Consider the following 24,152-nt stretch of genomic DNA (forward strand, 5'->3'; position numbering starts at 1 on the left):
ACTGAGTGCACTGAATAAACGGACGACAAGAGAGCACACCAGTGCGTTCAGGGCGCATTTCCGAACGCACTCATAGTGTAGATTCTTGAGATTCCAGTGTAGATTCCACTGACAATGAATGGAGAAGGATGATGTACGCTGATAGGAGCGCCGCTGAGCGCCCCTCACTTTACACAGGTGTGATTTTTTGTCCTTAACTGTCCTTAACACATTTGCCATTGACAATGAAAGGAGAATTTATGTGTCTGAACAAATCGGCTTTTTGTGGCAACAACCAAACATTAAATGCCATGACAATGAATGGAGAATTTACGTCATGTGGCCTATATATATATATATATATATTCAGTTGAAATCATCTTGCATGATCAAATCGTTACACTATCTGTCTGTCAGATATTTAATATTCCATCCTAATTGGCTAACATTGGCTTTCAAAGTTTGCAGGATTGGCCAGTTTTGAACATGAAGCCTCAAATCGCAAAAAGCCTCAAAAAACACAGCGTGCAATTTACATCAAATCTTTCAAAGACTTTCCTATTAGGCTGAGGAATATATCCCACCCTTTTCATATTGGCCTGTTATAGCGCCACCAACAGGTGGATTTTTGGAACAAAACACATTTTTGGAACAAAATGCCTCAAATCATCCAATTGACATCCAAGGCAAGAAGAAATGGCACCCTTTTCACATTGGCCTATTATAGCGCCACCAGGAGGCCACAACCTGACCTGCCCTGGTGGAGACCTGTGCCCCGAGGGGCACTGTATCTATACTCAACCTGTGTCTCATAGCAGGGCTCAGAAACCTGCCTACCTGTGACATCATTAGGCAGGTTTTTTGTTTTCAAACAAGATTTCAAATATTTATTTTATTAACTTAAGAACAATGGCTTCCATTGAAGCATGCTAACCTTTCAGGAATAGAAAGCATGCCGTTTATATTAGGTTGGATCCCAATCGATGATGTCACTGGTAGGCGGGTTGAACTCTCCACAGTCTTTCTAGGCCAGTCAATCTAAGCTCACTGGGCTAAATTAGGCCATAGCACCAAATGTGCTGACCTCATCACATTTGGGCACATTTGGGCAAGAGGTTATGGCTGTTTTTAGCCCAAGGAGTGTTTTTCGTGCAAAGCAAATGCTTGGAATCATGAATCATGAAAACCCCCTATAGTTTGACACATTAAAATTAGTTATTATTTTTTACCGTGATCCAAAATGTATATACTGTAATACACATTTTTAATATGTTATTTGGATGACCCTAAGGATCATAAAAAACCTTGAATGATTACTATTGCAATTTCTTTTGGGTCAAATCTTAGATTGACTGGCCTATTCTATGAAACGCAGACCAAGTAGATAAAAACGGTACCATAATGAACATTAGTGAGCTGCGAGCACCAGTTAATAGTTAAAGAATGTGTCCTAGAGAACTCTCAGTGTCTGCAATCCCCAAGAACACACAAGACAGGTAGAGCCTCCTGTTGGCTCTGGCAAGAGAAAGGATAATGGGCGGGTAACAGGACCCTATTGCAGCACTCGCACAAAAACGAGCAATAACACCCCCAGTCTCCCGAGTGGAAGGGAGGAAGAGAGACTCGATAGGACAGATTCAACGGCAACAACAAGGACAGTGACGCAGAGAAGGCTCAAACAAACCACTTTGACTCAAATTCATCAGAGTAAGGCCAAGTGTGGACTAGTCTGTGGAGTCTGTGGACATGGACGGACACATGCACACTGCACAGACAAACTGTCTGGTGAGACGTAGGAGGACCCTAGACATGAAGCTAACCACACTTCTAGAGACCTCTCAGTGCCTGCAATCCCCCAAGAACACACAAGGCAGGTAGAGCCTCCTGTTGGCTTTGGCATTATAAGAGAAAGGACAATTGTGTGGTCAGTGCCTGATTGGCGCCTGATCGGCAGGACATTGCTCCATGGATGCTGTGCCTTGTTGGCCGGATGTGGCTGATCTGTGCTGGTTTGCGACCCACGTCCTCCATGGATTTGTCTATATATTTGTCTTATAGACTCTATAAGACTAGATGAGAGGGGCAGTGATTTGGCGAACCACTGCTGACCCGCGAACAGGAGAGTGTCGTCATGGTTAAGGGTTAAAACACCTGTCCTGCCAAGGGCTCCATGGTTGGCAGTTGATTGTGTTAAATTTAGGTAAAAAAGATGATAAACTGTTTCTCACACACACGCTATGGGGGACCCAACATAATTATTGGCTCAGGGCCCCTTCCGTCCCTGCCTATCAATAGCACTAAAACAGGTTTCAAGACATTCTGTGAAAACAGAGTGCTTACAAATCATGAGTCATCACCACAGGCAAATTATAGGTTTAGTAAATTCACTGCTTTGATTTAACACAAAAGCACCTTTTATCCCTGACCACTGGCATATTATTCAAAGCAGTGAACAAACATAGATAGATAGGTTTATTTGTCATTTTTACAACTGTGAACAGCAGAAAAACGAAATTTCGATGTGCTAGTGCACGAGCCGCAGCAACATAAGTCGCGCCGCCACAATACATCTTTCTAGTTGTTTTCAAATCCTGTGTGGTTATTTGGCTGGTCCCACGGATGTCATTTAGACTTGTTATGAATCAATAGAGTAATAGGTTGAATATGAATATTGTGTGGGGAACTGGGGTAGGCCTCGCTCTATACCTAGAAGATATACTGTCAGCTTTGGTAACTTTACAAAAGCCAGTCTTATCTCCACATCCAGCAGTTGAAACATGTCTCTCTCTCATTCTCAGATATGATTAGTCAAAACATGTTCAACAGTAATCGATCGCCCTTGGGAGAATAACATAAATATGTAGAGCCTGACAAGTTGCTCAGCTGCTCTGCTGCAGAGAGAGAAAGGACCTAATAATCCAATGATGTTCATCGGCGTGCTGCTCAGTGGTGACCACCAGCGGTGGAAACGCAAGAAGCAACGTGAACTGTTGATTTTATGGTTCTTGCACGACTACAATCTTTAATTGTGAAGCAGCTTAGATAAACAACGTTAATAAGCTTCACTGGAGCGTTTATCTGTAGAATGTATCTGTAGAATACTTGGTAATAATGGTTGCTGTCTGTCTGATTTTGTTTGTAGCTGTAACATGGCATATTATAATAATAATAATAATAATAATAATAATAATAATAATAATAATAATAATAATAATAATAATAATAATAATTACGCATTAGAGCTATGGACCAGAGATAGTAGTAGACCTACATAAGATAACAAATGTGCAATAAGAACAGGAGGTATGGGACGGGTATTGGGTAGGGTGTTAAAATAATGTTTCTCCCAGATCTGTGGCATGTAGGCCTATAGGCTACAGTCATAATTATTTGTCTTTGATACATTGTTACTTTTTGTACCGACAGTCAGTGTATGACTCATACAGTAGGCCTATGTATTTGTACAAGAATACGCTGTAATTTCCCCCACTTAGTTCTAATCTAGCCTACTATAAATGTGACCTTTTGTTGATGACTACTACCCGGTCCCTGCTTACTCTGAAGTTTATGCGAGCCATTGACTTTGAGTGGTGCATGTCAACCAAGAAATTAAAATTCTCCTTTTCATTCGTTTTTGTGTAGTCAGTGAAGAAAGCGAGAGAGAGAGAGAGAGAGAGAGAGAGAGAACGACGGGAATGTGTTATGTTAAAAGGTAGGATTCGCGCTGCATCCTGGGTACATAACTCCGTGGTGATGCAGTAGTGACTGTGAGCTGTGAGCCCGATAGGACCACGGCACGCACAGCCCACACACACACGCGCGATGCAACGAGAGCGAACTTAAACGGGGCGAGCAGGAATCCAGCGGGTTGCAACAATGTGTATTTTGTCGTAAAGAACGAACGAGCGCGGCTACAATGTATCAACTTATTTTATTCGGTGCATAGTCGCAAAGGGAGACGCAGCGAGAATGAAGCTCGGCGTTCTCTGTTCTCTGTTCGCTCGACTGGGAAATGGTAGCGTATGAACCGCACTGGAAGAAGGAACATGGTTGAGAGGAGCAGCAAATTTCTGTTGATCGTTGTGGGATCCGTGTGTTTTATGCTGATCCTTTATCAGTACGTGGCTCCCGGGGTGATTAATTTCGGCTCCCCGCACGGCTACTTCACGGAGGAGGACGAGGGGGATATCTTTCCCACTCCGGACCCCCACTACGTGAAGAAATACTATTTTCCCGTAAGGGATCTGGAGCGAACAATCGATTTCCAAATCAAAGGGGAGGACGTGATCGTCTTTTTGCACATACAAAAAACGGGAGGAACTACCTTCGGGAGACACCTGGTGCAAAATGTTCGCCTGGAAGTTCCCTGCGACTGTCGACCGGGTCAGAAGAAATGTACCTGCTACCGACCGAACCGCAAGGAAACCTGGCTCTTCTCTCGCTTCTCTACGGGCTGGAGTTGCGGCTTGCACGCCGACTGGACCGAGCTCACGAACTGTGTTCCAGGGGTTCTCAACAAGAAGGAGAACAAGTTAAAAAATCAAAGGTAAAAACGAGCATATAGTTTATTCCACTGTTCCGGCAGGGTGTAGACTTAAAAGTTATTACCCTTTATTTCAGGCTACATCTCTAAAAATCCCACTTTTAAATTCGGATATTTTCCAGTTTCCACATCCTCTAACTCATATTGACAAAACGGCTTTTAATGCGAGTGTGGAGTCACTATAGTGGTCTACGGCTTGTTATTAGCAGCGTGATCAAGGGTCTGTTGTTACAGTGGGTGGTGGGACCGTGGGACATTATTATGGCAAGATATGAAACGATAGTAGGGTACTGGAATAATGACGAGGAAAGTCTGTCCCGGTTTGTTGATGGATAACCAAAGACGACTGTTGATTGACAATTGGTCGCACATTAAAGCCAGTATTCCCATAAATGCCAGAGAGGATCAACAGTGTCTCTGACAATTGTTGATAAAAATGCCATTACCAGGGAGCCGAGCGCTCGCTGAAAGGCAGGCAGCAGCTGGATGGCTGGGCTCCTTCACAATCAAATATTAAAGCCTCTCACCCTGACCCGACACAAGAAACGGTTGGGTGTTTTGCCTTTGAAAGCGTCTTGATTGATTGAGAAGGAACCGTATACAGCCGCTGTTATTAAATTATGAGCTATTTGTTCTCCGCACTGCACTCTCTTTTGTTTGAAACACTGCATCCTTCTTCCAGACATATTGACAACTGTATCAACTTCCATTTCACTGCACCCTTGTGGTTAAAGGCTATGCTTATTGAATGGTTTAGGTGTCCGTTTAATATTGTATTTTAGCAATGCAGAATCGATAGATAGATATCTATCTAGTTGTGTGTGTGTGTGTGTGTGTGTATATATATATATATATATATATATATATATATATATATATATATATATATTACACACACATAATGTATATGTAATAGAGAGTTTGTGCTCTGTTTTGTCAGTCGGGCTGGGCTGCTCAAACAAGGGGGTTCAGAGCTGCAGGCTGGCTGGGCTGGCCTGGGAGGGGGCAAGGGGACCCTGCAGGGGTTTGGCTCCACTCTAATCCGGGTGATTATTACCGCTGGGACACACACACACAAGCAGTGGTATTTGCTGTTGGCGTCAGTCCCAGCTCCTGTGGTTTTCCTGGTCAGAGGTGATAACGTGTCTGACCATCCTGCATGGAGAGCTGACATATCACGCTAGATCCAGGATAGATGGACTCTTCCACACTTCATACACATAGGCTTAATATAAGTGTGTCTGTCGTCCACTTGCATACAAACAGGCTTTGTATTCAACTTGATTTAATGTATGTGTGTGCCCCTGTCTGTATGTAGAGACAGGCACAGGAAGGGAGTTGAGGAAGGAATGATAAAAAGAAACCTGGGTGGGTGTGAGCGCAGACAGAGGGAGGGAGATCTCAGCTTTTGTTTTAATTTGCTGTAATATCACTACTGACAAGGGACAATAAGCTTGCCCTCCCTGAAGAAGAACAAGTCCACCTTGACACACACACACACACACCACACACCACACACACACACACACACACACACACAGAGAGAGCTCCACTTCCAAGACAAAGAACATTGAGTCACACTGCTGCATTAAGAACTGGAAGTTATCTGTCCCCATGACTCAATTTGATTATAATTCTTTAACTTTCTTACTTTCTTCCTGACTTCCATCTGCCTCATTGTCTCTGTGTCCCTCTCTCACTCCCTCTTTGTCCTTTGCTTTGACTCTCTGTCTGTCCATCTGTTTGTCTCTCTGTCTTTCTAGTCATTGTGGTGAAGCTTGTTGGTGACATCTGTCTTCCAGGGTGGCAGCAGTGGTTGCGTGTGGCCACTGACTGACGGAGAGGGAGGGAGGGTGCATGGGAGGGAGAGATCATCTGTGTTTACAGACTAGTGGAAAGGGATTTCTCACAGCCGTGTGGTACGCATGGTTTTCAGATCTGCTGTGAGTGTCGGCAGTGCAGTAGATATGGTTGAAACGGAGCCTTTGGCCTCGGCAAGTGGAGCGATTACTTACAGACCTGAGACACACATGCACAGACAAAACAAAGATGCTCAGCTCACTCAGAGGCAGACACAATTTGAATATCTAGTTTTTATAGAGGGATGACTTCCGCGTACCCGTTAGACAATTTGACAAGGCATACAACGTAGGAGAAAGGAGGGACACCCGCACACTTGTCAGGTTCAAGAGCATTTATTTTAAAAGAGCAGAGAGCAACGTTTCGGTCTTGCGACCTTCCTCAGGCTACCTCAGAATATCTAGTTTTTAAAAGGGAGTAAAAACACACCAATTTAGAGATTATTTGGCACGCACATATACACTGTAAAACCCTATTTATTTAACGCAGAGTAAAAACGCCTTCTACGCAATTAAAAACCAAGAATGTTAAGGTCAAGGTGTAAAGTTTTTTTCCCCCTGGAATACTGTACATTAATTTGTCAGCATAGGCAAGTGGGAGAGTCATTCCCACACACCCGCCTTAATGGTACTATAATGTGATTGCTCGCGCGAGAGGTGTCTCAATTCACATTAAAACACACACGTCACATTTGTGCATGAAACGCTTTACCCCCTGAAGTGTTTTAAACGATGAATACAAAAAATGCGGTTTGAAGTAATGAGGATACGAATGAATATTGGACATCTGAGATACTCTGGAGTATCATTTTTTTATGTTGCAGAGTAGACAGACCCCTGTCTTTGTTTGTTTCTTCTCCGATTAAATATTTTCTTCTGTCTGATCTTTTTTGCATTCTCCATTCACTGTGAAGGTGTGCAACAAAATAAAACAATCTCCATGTTCTCAACGCAAAAAGCTATTTTGGGCTTAAAGGAGAATTCTTGGATGAACTGTTCTTACCGTAATCTGATATTATATCTAACAAGTGCTACATGTGGAAAAATTACATAACATCTCAAGTGCACCACAGCTCCGACTGTGCATAGAGGGTTTATTGCTAAATCGCTTATTTTGATAGCTCAACATTTTTGTGTGTATACATCTGTCTTTCATAATGTCGGAATACTCTCCACAGTTTTGTCCAAATCGGGCTGCCATAAAAGACAAACTGCCGATAAACCCCACCCCCATGCTCAGAGCTACGGCGCGCTAGAAAAGCACCCCCCCCCCCTAGTTTACCACTAGTAAACCACTAGTTTGATATAATTATGTCAGATTACAGTAACAAAATGGCTTGTCTGGAATCCCTGTTAAGTAAGCCATTTCCTTTAAGCATTCTGTTAATTGAACAGTTTTTGCCACAGTTGCATAGTCTTCCTCTTGTCTGAGGGACTTTAACCTCAAACACAAGGCAAATAAGTATTAGAGAAAGAGAGAGTACACACTGTCTGTCACCAGAAACTGTGAAATCTCAGAGACAAATGATGTCAAAGCAAGTTGGAGGTTGCTGTAAACAAAACAAAAAAAATAACAATTCCATGCCAGCAGAGTATATGGTGGGTGGGTCTAATGTTCAGAGTAACGGTTCACTCACCACCATTGTTTCTATTTAGCAATTTTTGATGGAACAAGTTTGTGCCGGAGGTTACAAAAATCGTGTGATAAAAATGTAGTAAAAAAAATACTAAGTTTGTGCAAAGTCTGCAAACTAACATCTCTTATGTAAGCACTACCATTTCACACTGTATTTTGCACTGTCATGATATCGGTAAAGTGATGCTTTGCATTCACAAACTTCACATACCGTGATTACAATGCAGGCATTCGGACTAGGTAGTGTGACGTGATACCGACATTCAAAAGTGCATGTTCCAATTCCTACGGGATGCCAAAATTAAATGGCAGTAAATTGCAGGCATTTCAAGCGAGTGGGAACAGGGTTGAACACTTAGGATTTTACTTGGTCATGGACGTGCTTTGTTGTTTATTGGAGAGAGAAAGACTGGTTGTGTTTGTGTGTGTGGTGGGGGTGGTAGGGACTTTTAGCGAAACTATATGCTTAGTATATGCTATACTACAATTCGCTATATGATTGTTTAAAGGACGCAGCAGTCATGCTTCAGCAATATGAAGGCATACAGGGGGAGGGAGATAAATGTCCATTGGAGATGTGCAGATGATGAACACACACAGAAGGGGAGCAGAGGGGTGTTCAGAATGGTTTTGATTTTCCACTTATAATTGACAAAACACGCGCTCTGATCTGAGATCTTCTAATTGGTTAAGAAGTTGCCTATCACTATACCTACCCAAAGTAACAGCCTACAATCAGACGTGTGGGCTGGAAGTGTCATAGAGCGTCTTAGCTAGTGAAGTAAGTGATGGGGCTAATTTTGCCGCCTCTGTTTCAGCCCTCACGAATCACACTCTGGTTTATCTCTCTCACTCTTTTCCTCACTCCTGCTCATCTCTACCCCGCCTCCTCTTCATCCCCTCTGCTCGCCTCTAAAACACTGTCCCTCCCTCTCTCCATGATGGTGTCATTCTCTAATCAAACAGCAGGCTTGCTTTCCGCTTGGTGGCTTTATGGCTGCGGGGCTCTCTCTCTCCCTTCTCCTCTCTCCTCTTTCCATCAAACCCCCCCTGTTCATCTCTATCTCTCTCCTCTCTCCTTTCCATCAATCCCCCCCTTCTCCATCTCTCTCTCTTTCTCCCAGAGCGTGACTACTGCATTAGAGGAAATGTCTTTTCATGGAAGATTTGCTGCAATTTCCAAAATGGCTGCTTTGCCTAATGGACAACTGCCTTGGTTCTAATGAATGATTAGGCCTACATGTATGAGGGGAGGGAAGAGGATATGGAGAGAAGCAGTGAAGGGTACGAAGACGGGGAAGCATGAGGATGAGTGTGGCATGATAGGACATGCCACATGGCATGATAGGACGGCCATTGGTGTGATTGAAGGGACGATGAGGTGAAAACGTTTACTTTCATTGCTGAGGAGGTGGCTTGGGGAGGGGGGTGTACTCAATTAGCACGGTTGTCAAGCTGCAGGCATTACTCTTTTTTCAATAGGTCTGTTTTAGATTCACAGCACACATAGTGTGTGTGTGTGTGTGTGTGTGTGTGTGTGTGCATGTGGTAACCTAGCAGCACGATGTCATCGTCAACTTGCCAGACTGCCAGCCGTGAGCATTAGGAATCCAGTTGAACTTTAGGGAATTGCCAAGGCCGGTGAGGGCTAGCTGGCTGACGTACGTGCTATTTTGGTGTGTTTGAGCATGTGTGGCCATGTGCAAGGCAGGCTGTGTGTAGCCAGGCAGGTCGGTGTGTGTTAATCCCATCAGATTAGCTGGGTTTAAGTGTCGGCAGCCTGGGTGCGCCAAAGCCGGTTACATCCTCATCCCGGCTATGCTGGCACAATGTTCCATCATTCCCGCAAATATTCCCACATCATCCTTCTAGCCAGTTATTCCTGCCTTCTTACCTGGTGTAAATCCCCCTGGCCTACTCCCACAGCTTGGCCTTCCCTGCAATGGTTAGTGTGTGAGTAGTTGCTGCCAGACACACTTCATGTTGACACTGTGAGGAATGTATATATACCGTGCGACGTGCATGCACCTTCACCAGGGTTCCCCAATAGATGGTCTGCGCTGTGGCTCTCACCAACCCCTGGCTCGTTGAGACGCTCGTTAATGAATCAAGGAAGGCAATTATGTTTCTGCAACTGTCAAATAGCTCTTCTACATCTATTCTAAGATTAATTAATAAAAATATGAAACACAAACATTTTGCATGAACCCTAGCACCCTAGACATAATTTGGGCTTTGGGGAAAACTAATTGGGGAACCCTGACCTACACAAAGTTCACAAACAGTCCTTTGTACCTCATCTGGACTTTCCTAACTTGATACGCTGCCATTTTATTATACCTAAACCGTAATGTCATCCTGACCATAACTTTAACATGACTAATTATAATCCTAACTCATATTCTCAACCCTGTCAATAAATACTGCAATGAAAAGGTTTCACAAATAGTGCTCGCCAGGGACAATGCTTCCGGGATTTCCTAGGGAGGAGTTAGGACCATTTCACCCCTCAAGATAGGAAAAACAGTCTGCTCACACATGAAAGGGTGAGATTATCTGTGTTATGTCATCTGTAGCTCGAAGCAAGTGTTGACAGGTTTGTCCCAGCTACTACTCTACTGACTCCAACTAACTGAGGTTCAAGCTCGGGTCAACCTAACTCGATATCCTTCGTTACCCCTAACCTACTGTATAGTCGATGCAATAAGTAAATGAGGAAGTTATAACTTTAAATACACCCATGTTTGATAACTATTCATTGTCTTTCTTTAATGAAAGTTACTTAAGGTATGTACTAATAATTGGTCCCATTTTGTTTGGCATTGATCTTCAGGGAGGCAAAATGGCAGTGAATCCTCATCATCAAATGAACTGACGTTTCTGTGTACGTAGTGTAACGCCAAATGGCACAAACAAGTACATTGAATATGTAGATACGGTAGGGCTGTGTGATTTGGAATAGAAATCGGATTTTGTAATGTTGACTATGTCAAAAAATGAAAATCTTTAAAGCGGGCCAAAATAAGTCCAGCCCGATCCTGCTAAAGCATAATAAGCCAGAGTCCGACACCAAATTAATGTAATCTCTCTTTGCAGTGCACTTTCTCTGGTGCGCGCAGCTCACAACTCCATGATGTGTGCTCACTCAAGCTGATCCACGCAGACACAGAACGCTGAGGTAAACATGTTGTTTGATTGAATATAATGTGACACTGAAAAAAGCTCATAGCTTATTAATAACCTGACCTACAGTCCCTTACATTAACTGTTATTTTTGCGTCAAGGAGCGCTGTCTGTCTTGGTTAAAAACAAAGTGAAGACTTGCATGCTGAAAATACCTGATCTGCAAGCTCACAACACATAGAGCTTGTAGATCGGCTATTGTCAGCACGCGGAAACCTCCAGGATGTGTGACACTCAAACTTTTTCCTTCACAATAAAAGCATATCAGCTTTATCAAGTTGAACAGAGCTAGCGGCTTCATTTTCATATGGCCCATATGACAAGACAGAAGTGTGCGTTGAGTTTGTTTGTTTACATATCGCGGAGAAACGGGTAGCAAAGCTTGTGGCTTATTATTTCTAATCTCTAATGTTTTCAGATACATATTTTAGCATGATGATTACGCTTAAAACGAGTAATACACTGTCTGGATGTCATCTTGATTGATTGAAAATAGAGTAGTTCTGTAATCCAAACCAGCTGTTTTGAGGGGACACAGCAATGGGAATAAACCAGGTGAATGAATCAAGATTTCTATTCATGCAGGACTCAACATGTCATCACGCAGCACGTTTTCGTTCAAAGGAAGTACTTTTGATATACTTTTGATATAAAAATACACAAAGATGGACATTTTCCCATTGTTTTGGCATAGATTGTTAGGTGTCCCTATATAACCACGCATATGCTTTTTATTTCCAGTAGGAAAATTCAAATTTATTATATATATATATACAACATAGGCCTATTTGAGAGGATCTTTTTTCTGATTTAATTTTTAGGCAAAATCAACAGCCCTAAGATACGGTAATTGCATTGCGATTGTTTAAACATGCAGGAGACACGAAAGAAAGGTGGCTCAAACACTCTTGGTGGTCTGCTTAGTGTCTCCACCTTCAGCTTTCAGTATTGATTAGCCATTATGGATCAACAAGGCTTTTTCATTGATTGATAAAACTTGACTGACACACCGGTGGAGAGCAAAGTCAAGTGGTTACACACAACAAGGAAGGAAGATGGACAGAGAAAGCACAGGAAAAGAAAACTACGAGTGATCTGTCTGCTGATCATTACACATCCTCTGTCAGTCGTGTCCCTTCCACCCTCTGTTGCTGACTGTCAAATGTCATTCCCCCCCTCCAGAGTGATTCTTGAGCTGTGGGGACAAATAGCCGTGCGGTGAATGATTAGCGGACATTTCTATGCCTGGTAATGAGGGGTGCTACGCTACAGTGGCTCCGCCAACAGGATTACTGCCGATTGATTAGCCTAGCCTAGCATTAGCTGCGGCTAGCCAAAAGCAAATGGTTGATTAGCGTGCACATTTCTAAGGTTGGACATGAGTGGTGCTATGGAATGCTAAATTAAGCTAACCATGAGAATGGGATTACAGGCTATTAATCAGACAGGGGGGTTGCTGCAGTCATTAGCTGGCCCCACGGAAAAGTCAGCATGTTCTGTTGGCTGATCCTACTTCCTGGTTTTATAAATCAGGTTGGGCCTCATCTCGCCCTTTTCCTTTTGACCCCTTCCCTTCATTGTGATCTCTCAAGCTGGCCCCTGGGTGTCTCCAGTATTCTTCCTGTGAGCCTACCCCCCACTGTGCCACTTTCTCTTGTGGCTATGCCTTGTCTTCCCCCATTCCCTCTCTTCTTTATGCTCTTAAGGATGGCGATGAGAGTGAAAGAAGGGCAAGGGGAGAGAATGAACAGAGTGGGATGGAGGGAGGAGAGGGAGAGAGCACTCCCCAGTGATTGTATTTCTCTGTATCCATGACCTGTGTTTCTTGTCAAGTCCCAGGATATGTCAATGCCCAGACAGGATGTGACCCCATTCCAAGCTCGTCTCAGTTATTTGTTTACGAATAATTCATTTTCTAAACACGTTGGTTCTGTTTATGAATAAAGTGTGTGTGTGTGTGTGTGTGTGTGTGTGCAAGAGGATGCATGTGAACGCAGAGGAGAGGCTGACAAGCGTGTTAATTGAATTGTGGGAAAAATGCAAATCCAACCCTGCTGCTTTGAATCGGGGGGAGGAGTTTGAACTGATTGGGAGTGTGACTGTCTCTCATTTGGGTACACTACACACACACTCAGGGTATAGGCTAACTTATTGTGTCTGCATCCTTCCCTGCTCTGTGTGTGTGAGAAAAAAGAGAGCGAGTGATGCATACGCCAATGGGAGAGCTAAACTGCTGATGCCGTTCAGGGAGAAAGGGAGAGATTCCTCCCCTTGCTGCACTTGCTTTGTCTTCTTTGCTCGAGGGCAAAGCTGTAGATCTCTCCCTCTCATATACACAGGACACACATACGGATATGGGGAGCGCATGTGTGTCCTGTCTGCAATCACAGTATCTCACATTCTTCAGCAGGGATTCGCTTAAATCTGTCTGATTGTGTACGTATGTATGTAGCCCAGTCCCCTCTCACAGACTGCTTATGTGCCATAAGAATCTTGTCACTGCAGGTTTCATTGTTGTGATCCCTTCTACATGTGCGCACACACACACACACACACACACACACAAATATAAAACGTATATGCCCCCCAGCTCTTGCAGTTCTCAGTCAACTGACCTGGTTAAATAAGGGTTAAACCAATATGTCACCTCGTCTGGAAATCTCAGTACGGGTCTGCGTAGCGGCTGAAGTGGATGGTTTTCTAAAAAAGAAGTGGGCCAGAGGGCCTCAGTGGTAACCAGACACAGATCTGTGGAAGGAAGAAGCTGAGCGAGCGCTGCTGCTGCCGCCCTAGTGAATAGAGGTCGGTGTTAAAAACTAATCCAGTTACACTATTCTTAGGTCCCGTCTCACCACCTCTTTGTCTCTTCGCTCCTCCTCTTCTCCCAAAGTGTTGCCCACGTTGAAGTGGATCCGGTGCGCACGGGGAGGGGGCTGTATTTTATCCTTTCCTCTCATTTCTAGCTCTTGATTGTATTTTCCCTCTGTCTCTCTATTGCGCTCTCCCTGCTGCCTGAGTCTCAGTCGCACTCCTTCCCCCTCATATCCCCTTGTGTGGCCGCCTCCTCTCTCTCTCACTTTGTCTTTTACAGTTCTCTCTGTTGCTCTGTCGAAAAGTTAACGACGAGTCGGCGACGACCCCCCTCCCTCCCAATCTACCCTGTCATTTTCAGTCCCCAGTGCTGAGTGCACGTCGTCTTCTTCCAGATAGAGGAAGTGATGTGTCAGGAACTTCTTTTATCTGACAGTGATCTGATCTGATGTGAGATTGAGATAAACAATGGAGACGGACTGCTCTCTCTTTCTCTTTCTCTCTCTCTCTCTCTCTCTCTCTCTCTCTCTCTCTCTCTCTCTCTCTCTCTCTCTCTCTCTCTCTCTCTTATTATTATTATTATTGTGAATACCCAAAGCATGACATTTCTAGAAATGTCCTGAAGAATATGTGAGTGTACACAAAAGATTAAATTAAGGCTTCGTTAAAGGTCTCTCTCTCTCGCGCAAAGCAAGCGGGAGCAAAGGCAGTGGATTAGATGAATCTCTAAAGCCAATTGAGAACAGAGTGTACACAGCGACGCACATTCTATCAAAAAGTCTTGTGATAGTAGGGAAACGTCGAAAGCTGACCGCCGGGTATAAGCGGGCTGCCGGAGAGGACCTCTCTGATAGGCTGCTCAGGCGACCGTTTCTAAAATGATATCCCTGCTGCCTCTTAATGCAGGCACTTAGTGTTTATTGTTTTAATTAACTGTGAAAGATATTTTACACCAAAATAGATGTAGATAACCTTGTGCCCATGCCATAAGCACCTTTTTATAATTTCTCTTTAAGCTTGTAGGTTACATGTTTTAATAGGCTATTTAAGATTTGTTGCATCACATACTACAGGTCAGCATATTAAGATTATCACTGTTGTATCATATTGTGTTGACGTAGTCAAGTTTTGTATTGAAGCCCATTTCTGCCCTTAAGTGTTTTTGTTTTGCGACCTTTGTTTAATTTAATTAAAATGTTCTTTCTTGCAGTTGTGAGTAATTTACAAATTATTTTTTAACACGCAATTGTCTATCTCACATTTGTGAGAAAGGCACATATTTATACGGTCGGAATCGTTACACTTAAGTCGGGACTCTTTCTTTCCGGAAATGGGCTTCCATGATTATCACATCACTCTGTTTTCATCAAACTATACAATAATCAATTAGCCCTTCGCTAAGTCCCTCCACAACCTATTCTCATCCAATAGGCACGTTAGCAGCGAGGAGATGTGTCAAGCTGTCCTTCTCCCGAATTGAGACGCATGTTAAATAGCAGGGATTCCTCCATATAAATAAATTAATCGTTCATTTCAGTAGAAAGAGCGTCAAAATGTATTATAAATCTAGTTAACCAGGCCTGAAGTAGGCTTTGCACTGGATAAATGCGCATGACATTATTTCAATAAACTAGAAATACGAGGAAATGACAGAGGGAGAAACAGTATCCAACAATAAACTTTAACAACCGTCTGAGGAGTTTACATGCAATGCACGTTCAGACTACGGACCGGTGATTAGTATTATTGCCATCACTTGGGTGGCTGAGTCGTGTAACTTTCCCGATGTTAAGCTGTGTATTAGGCATGTGGAAAATAATCGATACGTATCGATACATCGATTATGACGTGCGCGATGCGAGTGAATCGGTTCATTCACTGTGTGTCGGTAAAATTGACGGGTGAAATCTCGATGCATCGTTCGCGGAGTGCTTGCACCGGTAAAATCCGTGGTTGCACTGTTTTTTCATGGTAAATTTCACCCTATCCTGTGTTTCCGAGGCGCATTGAACGTACCATCAGAAAAGGAAGGAAAAAAAAGGTCTCTCGCAGCCAGCTCCGCACAGTGTGCGGCTGTGCGCTGCGAGCACGCAGCTACTCTGCACCGTAGAGTAGACACGTTGAGACAACAGACTATAAAGAGCACCCGCGACGAACAGAAGTGAACCCCTGCACGCACAAAGGAAGCACAACCTTTAGCTTTATAAAATAGCTGTCCGTCGATCAGTTGACTTTTCACTGTAGCGCTGGTGCTGCTAATGATCCACACAGCTGTTCTAGCTGATTCTCCGACGCGAATCTGCGTCGCGACTCGCGATCATCAATTTGTAATTAAAGAGAGCTTCTGCAGTCTGCACACACGTGTACAACAACAACAACAACAACGCCACAGCTGGGTGTACTGCTTGCGTTTAAAGTCGTTTACAACCGTTCCACAACTTTCCACTGTCCAGCTTTCCCCTGCTATTCTCTGGGATAGAAGCCTTATTTATATTCTGCAGCAAGACGGTGTCGCACGCCTAAAATTGCAGATCCACAAGCTCACAGCGGGGCGTGGATGAGACGCGTTGTGAGCTTGTACATCTGCTATGTATTTATAACGTTAATAATACATGCAGGCCAGGGTCTTCAATGTTTTTTAGGTCAAGCCAAGGACCACTTAGCTGAGAGTGAGAGATCAAGCAGGGACCCCCACTATACATAGGCAATTATATTATAAAACTGTGTTGCAGATTAAACTACTTGTTTGACAGCACTACGAGTGTGACCTGTCATTTTTGTTTTGTTTATTTGTTTATTTTCTATTTATATGTTGGTAACATTAATTGAGCTATTACATAGGCTATTACATTTTAATCTCTTGAACCCTCTATACTCAAAACCTCAAATTGACCTTTGAGATATAATTATTATACTATAGCCTATGATTATTAGTAATCTAACAATTCCACAATAACCAGCAGAGAGCAGACCCTTTGTTTACTTACATAATTCTATAAGTTGGGTTGTTTGAGATGCAGAGCTATAATACTAACCTACAGTAAAACAATAAATTGCTTTGAATTTAAATGTAATGCATTTTTACATGTTTTGGGAAATTAATAGAGCTTTAATATAAATCCTTTCTATTGTGATGAATCTCCATCAAATCGCATCGTATCGGTAGAGGGGTGAATCGCATCGTATCGCATTGATTTGAACTAAATGGTTATCGCATCGCATCGGGAAGAGGGAGAATCGTATCGCATCGTATCGCCAGGGGATTCCATGTATCTCTAATGTATCGTATCGCTGGCAGTGCATCGAGATGCGTATCGAATCGTGAGATGAGACGAGATTCACATGCCTACTGTGTATGTGTTCAACAACACAGCTATGCAAAATAACACCAACTGACAGCTATGAAACTGGCCCCCTCTATGATGATTACCTGTTTTGGATATATATATATATATATCTCTAACTGTTTTGATGAATTGAAAATGGTGGGCCCTATTGTAACCAAGTGTAATGCTTTATGGTGTCGTCCACTCGGTTAACAATTTTGTATTGAGTTGTACTTGAAATGTACTGTAATTATGCAAACTAAATAAATCAATCAATCAATGAGGTGACACAAGTTTGCCCAGCATACAGTAGCAACGGTTGCTAAACTATATGGATTTGCATTGGACAATCACTTTTTGGGGTGGGGTTTAGCGAAGGGCTACTTGAACAATGTAATGCAAACAGAAACACGAGTATAGCATCAGTAGATAGCTGGTTGTGTTCTGCACAAACCCTGCAGTCGGGGAATCCTGCTGGGAATCGTTGAAGCTGCCCCAAGCTACAGCCTACTGGCCAAAACTGGAACTGCAGGCCGGCGAAGTACATACACGAGCAAAAGAGCACGCAGCTGATATTTAGGTTAGCACTTCCGCATTTTGGTGCCCAAATCAAGAAAATGTGGAAGTAGAGCATTCTTGCAAATGCTTCAAACGCCAGTGAGCAACTTCCATTGAAATTAATAGCTGGGGGCGGGGCTGTCCGCCCTCTAGTTTATATATAACTCTTATGGAAATTACTTGGGACGGACCATGTGCTTCCATAGTGATTAAGGAAGTGGAGCCGAGGTACACGAAGGTCTCGCATCTGCAAGAATATTCCAGAAATTTGTCATCCACTCGGGGCCATGTTTATTTGCTGCTCGCTTGTTTCTGGTCTTGTGATCGCCAACATGCAAATACTCTGGTTGGTCATACAAATGTGGAGCACGCCTTCTCTCCTATCTTCCTCTTTCTGTCTCGCACAACACACCCGCTCTCATATTTCTGTAGCTCTCTTTCACTTGTGCTGTCACTATCTCTGCATGTGCACTATTGTAAATCAACATTCTTCCCTTTTTTGAATATGCTTCCCCCTCCCCTGTTTCCCCTATTCTCTCTCACTCTCCCACTCCCTCCCTCTGTCTCTCTTCCAATCTTTTGTCCAATGTCTCTTCACGCTTGACCAGCCTTGCTGTGACTCTTGACTTCAAAGAGCTACTTCATTCATCAGTCAGTCATCAGAGAGAGAGGCCATTCAGCACTGCGCTAAAAGAGAGGGAGGGTGAGAGAGGAGAGTGTATAAAAAGGGGAAAACGAGTGCATGAAAAGAGGGCGAAAGCGGATCCGCTCTTGACCGCGGGGGACCTCGGGAGACACACACACACACACACACACAAATACTGGCACCCTCGTTTAGTTTTTTCCCTGTCACTGGGGGTGTGTGGACGCTGCATACGATCCCTTCTTTCTTGTTCCGTTTATCCTTTCTTTTCTCTCCCTCTCCTCTCCATTCTTCTTTTTTTTTGGGAGATGACACAAAGGAGTGTTGAGGCCTGTTCCCTTTCTTAATCCCTCACTCCACTGTGTGTGCGTGCGCGTCCGTCCGTCCGTCCGTCTGTGGCATCTCTCCATCCATCCCTCTCTTTTTGTGTGCTTTCATTGCCATCTTGCTCACTGGCATTCTCCCTCTTTTTCCCCCCCCATCCCTCTTTATTTTGAGGTGGCTGGCCAGCAACCTTTCAGGTCAGTTGGAATTGCAATTGCTTCTCCACTCAGGTGTGTGTGTGGCACAACACCAGTGAAATGTACACAACCCCTTCTTAGGCTTTTTATACTGTATTTCATGTGTGGCCTGTACATGCATGTATATGTTCTGTGTGCTTAACTCATGGATGCAGGTGTGCCTTACAAGCTTGGCTCACCGTGATGCTATTATTCCTTCTTGTCATCCCATCTTCTATCATTCCTTATCAGTTGACCAGCCTCCTCAGTCCTTATTTGTTTTTCCCTCTTGAGTCATAATTGGGATTTTTGCCTTGGGTTTGTTTTTGTGGCTGTTTGTGTGTGTGTGTGTGTGTGTGTGCTATAGCTAAGCAATGAGATGCTTTGCTCTTATGATTCATTATAAGTACTACCGCACTCTCGGGTTGACCTTTCTGGCTAGCCATGAGCAGGTTCACTGCACAGTCAGCCTGATGGCTTTATCTGAACGGAGATGTCAGACTTTTTGTTTCTTTCTTTTTTTCATTTGACCTTTATTCATTCAGGAAGATCATTTGACCACATGGACTCCAGCATCCCTAATCTAGGTATGCCATAGGTGAACATTTGGCTGAAATAGACAAACGTTCGCTAAAATATATAGATAGCAGACAAATGCTGTATAGTACATAAGGTGCAGCCATAGAACATATAACGAATCTAGAACATGCAGAATCTAGAACATGCAGTAGACGATACACCATTTTGCAGCTTACAGTAGTACAACAGGTACGTCAGTGTATACATCAAGGCAATCTTGTGTGGTGGCTTGTGTTGTCGGGCCAGGACCGCCTGGTGACAGGCAGTGCTCAGCGCTTATTCGATCATCTGTTCTGACACTAGCCAGGTGGAAACCATTTTCTTCTGTAAAAGCACTTGCTACAAAGGTAGCCTTGGTTGCTGTAGCGGCATGAACAGATTGTGGCTAGGGTGGTGTGTATTCTTGATGATTCGCTGAGCTCTTTGACTACACACACCGCTCACCTCCCACAATGCGCTGGGCTGTCTGCACCACTCTCTGTAGGGCTTTCCATTCTAGGGCGGTGGAGTTCCCATAAATGTAGGAAGTGCCATTCCCCAACAGGATGCTCTCGATGGTGCTATTGTACAACAACCTGAGGATGTAGGGGCCCACTTTGAACTTCTTCAAATCACGGTTGCAGTACAGGCATTCCCAGAGCCTTTTTACCATGGCCCTATGTCCCATTTGATTTCCTCATCGATGTGTATGCTGAGGAACCTTTTTCACCACAATGCTGTCGAAGAAGATAGGGGTGTCGCGTGTTCAAACATTTAACCATTTCAAACGGAAATAACTGCAGTTAAAAGCAAGTGCTATACTGTGGGGGAGGGGGTTTGTGTGCGTGTGTGTGAGACATGGCAGCAGGTGTGAAGCCCTGCATAAGGTCTTTATAAAGCAGCAGAGGTGTTGAGTGGTTGATGGAACCGCTATTCATTCAGCCATGCTATTATAACTCACCTGCCGTTCCCTGAGAGGGAGAGTGCAATAGCACCCAGATTATGTATATGAATCAGAGAGAATTAGACCGTGTGAACATTGTGTGTGTGTGATGAGTGCCTGTTTGCGCACACAAGATGAAACCACACGGTTCAACTCGGTGAGTCAGTGATTGTCACGTAAGCCTGTGAGCCATGCTTGAGGCTGGTCTGAACACGCCTCAACGACACTCCCATTAGCCTTACCACAGGAGAGAGGGATGGAGAGGGAAGAGAAGAGAGGTTTAGCTACAAAGAGCAACAGAGGAATGGTGAGGCCAAGTGGGGTTATGATTGAGCAACCGTTAAGTGACATCGAAAGGGAAAAGAGTGAGTTTTAAGGAACACGGCATGAAGGAGGCTGCACTGTAAAATCCTGAGTCACTTTCTGGACTCAAATTAACACTTGTGGATTTTGCCGTGTAAATAACTGGAAAGAAAGGGGCGGTAGAATGAGGGAAAACAAGAGGGCAGGGAGGTGAAGTGGAAAGTGTCTGGGACAGGAATGTTTCCTTACTTAACACCCCTCTCCTCCACTGTCTCCTGATGGAATGTTAATCAGCATAAAGAGGTCAGCCCTTTAGGGTGTGTGTGTGTGTGTCTCACAGTTGATTCCCTTTAGCCTTTTTGGACATTCATTTGTTAAAGGCCATGGGCAGAGTCCGTTTGTGCCTTGCGTGGGGGAGTCAAATGCACACACAAAATGCAAGGTTATTTTTAGTCCTTATAGTCCCTGGGTGAGTTTCGTCGCTATTGTAGGCTTGTGTCCGTCTATAATGTGCTCTAATGTGCAATCAATTATTCGTCCACTAGATGGCAGCTATGACAGATTGGATTGTACAAACTATCAGTAGGTCTACTAATACATGTGCCACTTTTTTTTTGTTACGAGTTGAGATGTAGTTATGACTGTACAGAGTGAGTTTTACACTATCATCATAATTGAAGTAATACCACTGCCTCAGTGCCTGTGTTGGCCAATCTACAAGCTCACACCGCGACACCTTGCTGTTCTCCGCTGTATAAGTTCTCGTCTGAAAACCAGGGATGGACTGGGTCAGAAATTCATGGCTAACATTTGGCCTAAAAACATATTAAAGCAATGGGGGACGGCCCATTCATTGGGCGGCCCACTGGACATAACGTCAGTCCAGGCCTGATAATCACTGACCGGTTTGCAAAGCAGTGCAGAGTCCTGTTATAATTTTTGTACAAAGTTCTCCAGACCGGAGATCAAGGGTTTTCAGTTTTCACTGTAGTAGTATTTGCTAGGGTCATGTATTTACAATACAATACACCCTACCAAACCTAAACCACATCGCACTCTCCCCGTCTCAAAGCCCGCAAATTGGCTCTGCTTCTGTACCCACCGAACTGTGTCACTGAGTGTGAGAGTATGTCTGTACAAGTCTGATTGCACCCTTGCATTCTTTTACGGGTTAACACATAACAGTATGTATGACCATGCATGTACCAGTTAACAGGCGTGCGAGATCTCCTTTTGATTAAGTTAACTTTAGAGTGAACGCAAAAGTGCCACTCTGTCTAGGTGTTCTCTCGCTCTCACTGTCTCTGGTTGGACACACACACACACACACACACACACACACACACACACACACACACACACACACACACACACACACACACACACACACAGAGAGAGAGAGAGTTTGTTGGGTATATCCAGAATGGGATGAAGTCCCTGTGGAATGAGAGATGTTATCTTTGTCGCTGCCTGCATGTGTAACTATCTATATCTCTCGCCCTCCCTCCCTCGTCTCCCTCTCTCTACTTTTCCCCAATCTGCCATCTTGTTCCCTCCTCACACACTCACTCTCTCCGTCAGATAGCGGGAGACAGCTGCCATCAGGCTTATTTCAGACACTGACGCACTCTCCTCTCACTCTCACTCTCTTTGCCACTTTACCTCCCTCTCTGTTCCCGTTATTCTCCTTTAGCTCGATGTATACTGATCGGTACGACCACTTTGCGGTCAGAAATTGTCGATCTATGGCCCGGGCGGCTGGTATAGCCGTCTTGGCACCCAGGCTGGTAATCCAGCATGACGGTGTGTTGTGCGTTCAAGTCTCGATCCCAACAAACTTTTCTGTGTGCCACCCCCCCATCTCTCTCCACATTTCCGGACGGTGTACTGTATACCTAATTACCTATCAATAAAGGCATTAAAAAGCCCCAATAAATGCAATTGCCGCGTTGTATGTGCTTAGAATAGATGTGCTGAGGGGCACGGTGGCACAGTTGGTAGTGCTGTCGCCTCACAGCTAGAAGGTCCTGGGTTCGATTCCCGCTGGGGACGCTGTGGGCACCGGCGGCGTGTTCCCTCCTCCGCGTCATCAGTGCCCATACCCGAGGCGGGGGTTGGCGATAGGGCCTTTCTGTGTGGAGTTAGCATGTTCTCCCCGTGTCCCCTAGGGTAGATACCCTCACAAAAACATGCCGTAATCCTGGTAGGGGAAAGGAACTGGTCGGAATAACGTGTCCCTTCCACGCGCTACGTCCGGCCGGGGAAATTTCCCTCTTGTCGGGTGAAAAGAAGCAGCTTGGACTCCTCATGCATAGAAGGAGGCATGAGGTCAGTCCGCTGCCCCCCCAGGTTGGCAGAGGAAGTGTAGTGCCCAGGATTACATTAGATAATTGGCACTGGGTGAAAAGAAAACTGGGTTACAAAATCGTGGGATAAAAATTAAAAAAAATAAAATAAAGAATAGATGTGCTACTTTGGGTCTGCTGCCGGTCATAGGACTGAGCATAAATTAGGCATTTGTCTCTCGCTGCCCTCCCCGTGAGGGCGCCTACCTGTGAACCAGTGCATTTTTGCATGTGTGTTTGTTTTTCATAGGTGTCAGTGTTGGAATGTGTTCTAAAGCTTGGGCCTCGCCAGGGGAGTGTGGGAGGGAGAGAAAGATTGAGAGCAATCTGGAAGAAGACAAAAGGAAATCAGAATAACTTGTCTCCTTCTGCCCTTCTCTCTGCGGACCTGTCTGTCTGTGTATATACCTGGCAGTCTGATTGGCTGTCTGACTGTCTGTCTGTCTGACTGTCTGAATGTGTGTATACCTGTCTGACTGACTGTCTGAATGTGTGTATACCTGTCCATCTGGCCTCCTTTGCAAGGGGATTTTTGCACCTTTTGTTATTCTGTGTATGTATTAGCTCCTTTGTTCACATGAGATCTATTCATTCAATCCTAACGGTGGTTCCCTTGTTCCTCTGCCACTATTAAATTATTTATTTGCACGCATATGTAGTTTATTAACCAACACGTATGTTTCACAATATATTCAATATTTTGAAAATATTGCATTATCTATGTAGCAAATATCACCTTATGATATTCTCCCTCAGCCTGTGTCTAGTCTACCCACCTTCTTGTGCTCATGTCTATTCATTGGCTTTCTTCCTTCCAGTCTGTCAAATGAATTGTCTGCCCACCTGTCATATTTGTCTGTGTGTTCATTGTCCTTCCCTTCGGACTGTCAAATGAATTCTCCCATGTCCTTTTGACAGAGCACCAGAGTGACATTGGAGGCTATTATTGATTCAGGGCCATGCCG

The 24,152-nt window shown here is 44.1% G+C and overlaps 1 protein-coding gene across 2 annotated transcripts in view; it reads left to right on the top strand.

The window, feature by feature from the left end:
* The first annotated feature begins 3,723 nt into the window (after window positions 1-3,723).
* Window positions 3,724-24,152, top strand: part of hs6st1a (heparan sulfate 6-O-sulfotransferase 1a) — a 54,320-nt gene continuing 33,891 nt past the window's right edge. For both annotated transcript variants that reach the window (XM_080783064.1, XM_080783065.1), the window contains exon 1: window positions 3,724-4,525. In XM_080783064.1, coding sequence (XP_080639190.1) covers window positions 4,002-4,525 — 524 coding nt within the window. In that variant the 5' untranslated portion in view covers window positions 3,724-4,001. The remainder of the gene's footprint in view (window positions 4,526-24,152) is intronic.

This window comes from Protomyctophum bolini (genome assembly GCF_963924005.1).
Source record: "Protomyctophum bolini genome assembly, chromosome: 15".
NCBI lineage: Eukaryota > Metazoa > Chordata > Actinopteri > Myctophiformes > Myctophidae > Protomyctophum > Protomyctophum bolini.